The sequence below is a fragment of the Leuciscus leuciscus genome (assembly GCF_965113295.1).
Source record: "Leuciscus leuciscus genome assembly, chromosome: 6".
NCBI lineage: Eukaryota > Metazoa > Chordata > Actinopteri > Cypriniformes > Leuciscidae > Leuciscus > Leuciscus leuciscus.
Window position 1 is genome coordinate 46,363,052 of NC_138730.1, and position 9,004 is coordinate 46,372,055.

A 9,004-nucleotide genomic window follows, 5' to 3' on the forward strand; every position below is an offset into this window, starting at 1 on the left:
GAATCCTGACTCCAGGGAAAGTACAAAATGACCAAACCGACTACAACAACAGGACAAGAGTTCCCGTAAATATGACACTACTATATATTTATACATTTATTACATTTTTATGTTTTTAATATAAGTCTCTTCTGCTCACCAAGGCTGCATTTAGTTGATAAAAAAGAAAAAATCATATTTATTAAAAATATATATATTATTGTGAAATATTATGACAATTTAAAATGACTGTTTTCTATTTTAATATATTTTTAAGGGTAACTAAACCCCTGGTCAGAGCCTGACTCCACCCACTGGCACTATTTGAAAAATGCTAGAAAAGTGGGCAGACCCCAGCGGAGATAGAGGGGAGGAACCGAGGGCGGGGCTGAGCGGGGGGGCGTACACCTGAGACCCGCAGTGACAGATTCATTGACAGCTGCTGTCAGACTCTAAAATGGAGAGTGACTCACAGGATCGCAAGACGACGTAAAGTACATGCATCTGATGAGTTTTATCAAGTTGATGTCAATAGCGAGCGCTCTCTGTAGGCATATTCATATTTTGCCGCCATGTGGAAAAAATCCAGCAAAATGCGCCGCCGCGTTTGTCGACCCCAGAGGATTAACTTTAGCCTAACCATAAATTGTGATTATATATATATATATATGATCACTCACATCAAGACGCCGCTGTGGTGGAGGAGTCCATGCAGGAGGAGCAGCGATTGGCACTGCGTCGCTTTTCAGCGCGAGCTGTGTGGAGAAGCCCATTTCCACCTCTATTGCGTTGGAGAAGCAATCACGCGTAAAATGCAGGTTGCACACTTGAGCTCCACTGGCGCCTAAGTTCCAAGTCTGCTGGAAAGCTATGCAGTCCAGCAGTGCTGTTGCAACCAGCAACACTACACCTACGTACCCTCCAGACCACTGTACTAAATACAGATAAATCTACGCTAACTTGAAGCTATCCTAACTGATGCAATACTATTGGCGCTTTTCCACTGCATGGTACGGTACGGCTCGGTTCGGTACGGCACGCTTTGGCGCTTTTCCACTGCATGGTACGGTACGGCTCGGTTCAGTACGGCTCACTTATGACGCATTTCCACTGCATGGTACGGTACGGTACGGCTCGCTTCGGCTCGCTTTAAATGGTACCACCTCTGTTGAGGTTCCAAGCGTACCGTACCGATACTAAAATGTGACGTAGAAACACTGCAGATCACTGATTGGTCAGACAGAATCATCACTACCAGCGTCATTGTATTTACAACACGAGACACTAAACCCGCTAGATTTAAATAGCCAGTAGACAACAGCCAACGCTGTAGCGCCTGTTTTAAAAGTATTTGCTTCAAAAAAATAGTATAAACTTAAAAAAAGAAATGGCTGAATCGTGGTCAGTGGACGAGGTGCAGACGTTCCTCTCGTTGGTTGCAGAGGAGCGGATGGGGAAACCCGGAATGAAAAATTCGCATTTAATATGATGATGTCATGGCAGTAGAGACGGCAACTATAACGATCAGTCCCACCCACTTTGAAGTGGTACTAACTGCAGTGGAAAAGCAACCGAGCTAAAGCGAACCGAACCGTGCCGTACCGAGCCGAGTCGTACCACGCAGTGGAAAAGCGAAGCGAGCCGAACCGTTCCGTGCCGAGTCGAACCGCACCGAGCCGAACCGAGCCGTACCATGCAGTGGAAAAGCGCCATATGCGTGGTGAGCTCGTACCAGGGGCGTGGTGAGCTGGAACCTGCTTACGTCACGTACCACCGCAAACATCCAATAGGAAAATTCAACTGCAGTAGCCACCGTTCAACCTGAAGAGGGCAGCACTCAGACGTTTTTACACCATATATTGTAGAATTAAAACACTTTATACCCAAATGTCAAAAAAGTTACTCGAATCAATGAACAGCACTAATAAAGCCCCATTCTTACAGGTCATTAACTAAAAAAAAGTTAGTTTAGGGTTTAGTTACCCTTTAAAATGTAATTTATTCCTGTGATCAAAGCTGAATTTTCAGCATCATTACTCCAGTCTTCAGTGTCACATGATCCTTCACAAATCACTCTAATATGATGAAATTACACTTCACTATATATTCACATAGAAAACAGACGATTTACATCAGAATAATATTTCACAATATTACTGTTTTTTGTTTGTATTTTTAATCAAATAAATGCAGCCTTGGTGAGCACAAGAGACTTCTTTTAAAAACAGTAAAAATCTTACAGATCTAAAACTTTTGACCAGTAGTGTACATATATATAATTTTTTTCTTCTCCAAGTTATAAATGTTTATAGATTTACATTTGCCACTTGACAAATTCTAATTTCGTGATAAACTAACTTTAAAAAATGAATTTATTGTATAACTTTAAAAAATTTGACAAATCTTGGATGAATAAATCAAAAGCAGGCCAGTACACTTAAATTAAAATCGCACTATAGACTAATGTCTGTGAAGTTTATTTAATTTTGTATGATTAAAAGCTAAATTAACTTAATGTTTTATCCCTTCATTTGATTGCCAGAAAAATGTAAATACACAACACAGAATTTCTGGTGGGAAATTATTTTTTTAGAATTGATTCTTAAATCATTGATTATTAAAATGTTATTAAACCATTCAAATGGAATCCAGAAAACTTAAAACAAAAAACACAGAATTTTGTACAAAAATAAAAATAAATAGAATTTGAGAGGAAAAAAAGTATTTCGTAGGGTCCCAAACATGTAATTTATTTAAAAAGTGTAATAAATTGTTGTTAAATTGTATAAGTTTCATGATTTCAATTAATTAGATATGCTTTTTGATCACTAAAATTTACTTTAACCATTAAAATGTGAGTCATAAAAAACAATCTAGAAAAATTCGAATGGAAAAAACGAATTATGGAAAAAAATAAACTGATTTCATAGATGAGTCACAATGAGAGATTAAACTAGCATTTTGTTGCGCTCCATGTTCAACGCTTTAAATAATACTAATAATAATATTCATGTGTCTGATGTGAAAAGCATCTGATCAGGGTTTGATTGACCGATATAACTAGTAATCCCTGGATGGCATTAACAAAGGCATCATGTAAAAAACGCTGTATACATTTTGTTTTTCACCGATACTATACAAATGACAAAGCACGCCTGTCTAGACATCAAAGGGTGCTAATATCATGAACATGTGACCGAATTACGAGCCAATTAAACAACAAAGGGGTCAAATACAAGCAACGCTCCAGTGATCGGATGTCAGTGACAGTAAAAATCCAAAGAAAATAAATAAACGGCACAAAATAGAAGAAGAGATGCCGAAGATGATGCATGCACACGAGAAAGAAAGAAAGAAAGAAAGAGAGAAAGAGAGAGAGAGAGAGAGAGAGAGAGAGAGAGAAAGAGATGCATTCCCAATTACAGAGCCATCTGCCCATTCCTGGAGGCCGGCCAACACCGCAGACAGCTGGAGACGCATGGAGAGAACGAGGAGGGAAAAATGAAAGGAAAGAGAAATAGATGAGGACAGGGAGAATAAAAATAGAGGGACTATTTGAGGGCCATAGAGACAATAAGAGCAGTGTTAAGAACAGTAGAGCAGTAACCGGGGCATACGCGGACAAAACTGATGAGCTTACTGGAAAATATACCAGTGCAATATCTTTGAGATGCTGCTCTAGTTTTATATATATAATATGAATCAGTTTTCAATTTTCTTTTAAAATGTTAGTTATTTTAGTAATGCTGATGTTTGTTATTTTTTATCAGTGATTGTTTTTGTTTTTTTTTGGTCTTTAGTGCATCAAGTACAGACCGTTTCAAAGCAGGTTTACAGAAAATGCATGTTTCAAATGTTAAAATTAAGAAGTTTTTCAGGGCCAATCAAGGACAACAATCATTTAAAAATTATAAAATAAGACAATTCGCTCATTTTAAAGAAATACTGCATTTAATAATAATGTTTTAGTGCAGAAATGTTGGTTGTTTGGCCTTGCACTTATTTGTGATTAGAATACAAAACTGTTTTTATGGTTTAAGTTTAAGTAACAATAATGTATAACTATAACCGTGAGATATACACTGTGCTGTACATCAGTACAATAAACATTTGAATTTTAGTATTTCCAAGAAAGCGTTTAATGTTTTATTTCTCATATCTTTTAGATAACTGGCATCATTCTCTGACAGGTTTTGTTAAAGTCCCCCTGTGGTGAAAATCAAGTTTTAATGTTGTCTATGTGGTGTTTTTAATATGCTTTAAGACAAAGCATGTGTAAGTTCATAAGTCGACAGCATTGCTGAGTATTTCCTCCTTAAAACTGCAGTGAACCAAAGACAGTCTCAAACACACGCTTTGAAATCGCTGGTGTTTCTGACGTCACAAACTACCTTGTAACCAATCAGATCAACGTGTGATCGTCAACCAGTGGATCTCTGAGCTGAGCGAGTGAGTGGAGGCGGGGTGAATTTGCATATTCATAGAACCACGCATACTAAATGAGGCAAGGGTGTTGAGTTACAGTCAAGAAATTAAGGCATGAAGACATTTTTTCAAGGAAAAAAACACTTAAATATGTCATTTTGGTGATATAAAGATATAAACTCGCATAAAAAAAAAAAAATATTCGTGGCGGAAACAAGCTTCCATAGGAATCCTACAGATATGCCACTTACATTAATCTGTAACAAGCGAACAATTGTAAAACTTCATTTTAAGGTGTCATTGTTACACTGTAATTATACATTTAAAGTACTGAGTAATATTAATTAACAACATGTACTTACAATAGAGTTAGAGTAGGATTAGGATTATGTTCAGGGTTAGCTGCATGTAATTATGCATAATTTACTGTTATTACTACGGTAAGTACATGTAACATATGTAACAAGGACATTGTAAAATAAAGTGTTACCAAATATGCCTATTTGAGATTATCAGCTGTGACCAAATGAGCGATTAAAGGGATATTTTACTCATGAAATTAAGTCATCATTTTGTCATCTTTCTAAACAACTATGACTTCTTCCTTGCGTGGAACATGAAACAAGAAATTCTGCAGAGCTTCCCAGTTGCTCTTGGCTCAACAGACCCAAACTATAATTCACTGAAAATGCAAATGTTGTGACGGCTCTTGATCACTGGGATGATTTTATTAAAATAAATAGAGCGGCTGAGAAGCTCGATTTCCACAGAAAGAAAATCATACGATCATATGAGGGTGTGTGTGTGTGAATGATGACAACTTTGCTTTAAATGAAGTCTGAAATTCAGTGTACATTTGCTGTTTTTTAATACTTTGCGAGTAAACATTGTGTCAAATATCCATTTAATATCAGCTATTGTGCGTACATCTTATATAATTACTGTATTTTTCAGATAATAAGTAGTACCTGACTATAAGTTGCATTATTGAGAGAAACAAAAAAACATTACATTCAGAAGTAACAAAAAGATGTTAAAAAAGGGGGAAATACACTATACAGTTAAACTTGAGCTCACGTAAGTCTCTCATTTGGCTTGTTTTGCATAAGTAGCTTTGAAACAATATTTATTGTGAAAAGCGTTATATAAATAAATGTGAACTGAATAAAGTCACAGCATGTTTCAGACAATAACTAGGAGTGAAACAATATATTATACAAAAATGCAACAATATGTATCGTGGATAGTTCAAGTTTAATAGTTTCAAAGATAGTTTCATGTTTTTTCACAGAGTTTTAGTGTCAGTACTACATTAAACTACTATATATAATGTTGAATATAATGTATAATAATGCAATGGGGGAATATGTGTGTGTCCTGATAATGCCAAATGTCTGATGTTACCAGTAAAAGTGGCCTACATTATTTTAAATATATTTAGTCAGTGAAAGAGTGCAAAAATAATTGTGTGTTTTCATCTTCAGATCATGAATATTGTTATTCTGGTGTCTCTATTGTCCTGCATTGGGTTTCAGCACCAAGTCCAAGATTATTCATTTACACACACACAATGCAAAACCAAATTTAGCATTTTAATCAACAGTACATTTTTTGTTTTATCATATGTCTTGGAGTATCGCAATAATATCGTATCGTGAGTTCAGTATCGTGATCTGTATCGAATCGTGAGGGAATCGTTACACGCCTGGAAAAATAACATGACTAAGCTTTTGGAAAATACAGTAAATTGCATTTATCGCCTTACATTTTGCTCTGTACTGTAAACCAGGAAAACCGAACAGTTTTAAATAGAAAACAGAACATGCACCGCTGCCCACGTCAACTCTCCAAGCCCTCGGAGGAATTAGTGGATGAGCACTTTGTCCATGCAAGAGATTTGCAAAGGCAGGGTGTGAGGGAGGGGTGTTGTGACTGCATGCACATGCAAGCATGAATGCACGACTGCATGCACAACAAACCCAACCATAAAGGGAAAGAGAACATCTGCACACTCCCGTGGAGAAACTATAGGCGGCTCACAGTGTGCATGTAGTGTGTGTGATATGAGCACTACAGAAAGTGCATGTATGTGTGTGTGTGCATGTGTGTGTGTGTGTGTGTGTGTGTGTGTGTATGTGTGTTTTGGGTCAGATTGATGGCACGTGGCATGATAATCTGGGCTCAGACACTAATGAGGACACGTCGACACTCACCGAAGAAATAGACGTCGGCAATCCGTGAGGAACCTTCCGGATCTTTTTGGGCAGCGGATCTGAAATGAAAACATTAGCAGATCACTAATGCAAGCCAAAGACTGATTCAGGTGATCATGATTGATGAGCTGATGCAAAAGACGACACCTCATGATTTTCAAAAACCACACATTTTCATGACTGACTGTGTCGTCAGTGCCTGTGCCCACGAACCCATATCACAAAATATGCCTCTTGAATATATTACAAGCCAGTAAAGCAAGATAACAAAATAATATTGCAATTTTATTAAATAAATGAACTGCATGCATGCAACTTCATTCTGAAACCAGCAGCGCATTTATATTAAGGATGCACGATAATCGGCCACTATATCGGTATTGGCCGATATATGTTTATTTTTAATGTTATCGTTATCGGCCCGATAATAAAATTTGGCCGATATATTAAAAGCCGATAAATAATGATTATTTCCTTCATCTGAGACACTTCAGATGCGCTGCTCAACATGATGGTTATGAATTGCTTAAAATATGATTGGAATGATTTTGAAAAGGAAAATACAGTAAAAGTGCAGCACAACTGTCATATCGGCTACATACAATTATAATGAGAACATCATAATTGTGTGCTTAAGACATGGTGAGACTTTTGTTTTGTAATCAGGCTCTCAAATATTATATACAAATTTGGATTTAGATTTATCGGGCAATATATCGTTATCGGCTTTCAAATATAAAGAATTATCGGTTCTCGGTCAACCAAAAATTTCATATCAGTGCATCCCTAATATATATATTTATCGGCAACATGTCAGAATAAAAGCTCAAAGGGTTTCCGTTTGAACACGAAGAAATTAAGATGTAATTGTAAAGATGTAAGATCGTAATTTTACAGGAAAATAAATATTTGTATTGCTTTTTTTGCTTTTATAATTATTTTTATTTTACAGTACAATATTATTATTACAATATTTTTCTTATTTTGTTTAAAATAAAGGCTATATTTAATAATAGTAATCAAAATAAAATCATATTATTAAAATAGCATTATTTTATAGTCATATTGAATTGGTCAAAAACTGCCTATGAAAACTTAAACGGAAATCTTTTTTCTTTTTTTAACCTTTATGGTCACTTGAAAAGGTTCATGTTAGTTTTTCCCCAAATCGTTCAGCTTTGAAAAGGTCTGGCTACGTGAGAGACTAGGAAATCTGTTTACAGTGGTCATTGTGCAAATATTGCTAACAACCAACCAATCACAAGCCAGCATATCTATCAAACCCAAAGCCATGAGGTTGAAATGCACCGATGGGTGGAAAAAATAGATTTTTCGCTTAACCTTTTTTTATTATGTTAATTAAAATATACCCAGCCTTATTTGTATCTCATCTCACCAATGTTGGAGTCGGCCGGCCTCCGGCGGTGAGGACTGTAGAACTGAGAAGAGACTTTCATGCCCGGCGAGGAAAGCCCATCGGACCCTGGGATGTTGATATCACCTGGCAAGAGCTGCGGCTACAGATAAAGAAGAGCTCTATGAGGATGAAACCCAAAACTGGTCGACAACTTCATAACAGCAGATTTTATGTGTTCATTACCTGTGTAACAGGGTAGCCTCTTTCAGATTTCCCTGGGGAAAAAAAACACAAAAAACTGGGTTCAATTATTACTAATGGCTAGGCCTATACAGAATCTGAAATCATTTTTATGCTGTTGTTTATGTTTTTTTGTGCTGGCTGTATGAAACATCTACGAAGATCTGGGAATGCATTGAGCACGTCAACATGAGAAAGCACTAGCAACTCATTTAACTTCAATAATGTGGCGCAAATCTGAGCGAAACCAGGACTCACAGCATTAAATGATGAAAGCTAGTCAAGTCTGATTTAATGTTGCCATTAAATACAGTAGTGGAGCTGTATAACTGATAATTAACTAACATTACAACATATTAATGCATTAAAACTTCCAGTTCATTCACACAATTTACTTGAATCAATAAATAAATTATGAATAATATATATATATATATAGACAAATTTAAATGAATTAGATTTATATTTACAATAAAATTGTTTAACCTGTCTATCTATCTATCTATCTAAAATTAAGGCATTAAAACTTCCTTCTTTAGTTCATTCACACTCCAAATTGTAAAATAATTAAATGTATAAATAACATTACACACACGTATGTATTTTTGTATGCATGTATGTATGTGTGTGTCTGTGTGTGTGTATATATATATATATACACACACACACACTTCTCTCTAAGAAAGTGATGAAGCTGTGGTACTAGTAAACTAACATTACAACAAATAAATGCATGAGATCTGAAAGGTTGTGTTGGTGCTTGTGATTTATTCATGACTGATAGTGTTGG

At 36.1% G+C, this 9,004-nt stretch overlaps 1 protein-coding gene across 4 annotated transcripts in view; it reads right to left on the bottom strand.

Moving 5' to 3' along the window:
* tcf3a (transcription factor 3a) overlaps positions 1-9,004 on the bottom strand; it is a 52,900-nt gene that overhangs the window by 23,750 nt on the left and 20,146 nt on the right. For all 4 annotated transcript variants that reach the window (XM_082173044.1, XM_082173042.1, XM_082173043.1 and 1 more), the window contains exons 6-8: positions 8,218-8,249; positions 8,014-8,134; positions 6,618-6,676 (exon numbers count right to left, since the gene is read on the bottom strand). In XM_082173044.1, the coding sequence (XP_082029170.1) occupies positions 6,618-6,676; positions 8,014-8,134; positions 8,218-8,249 (212 nt within the window). The remainder of the gene's footprint in view (positions 1-6,617; positions 6,677-8,013; positions 8,135-8,217; positions 8,250-9,004) is intronic.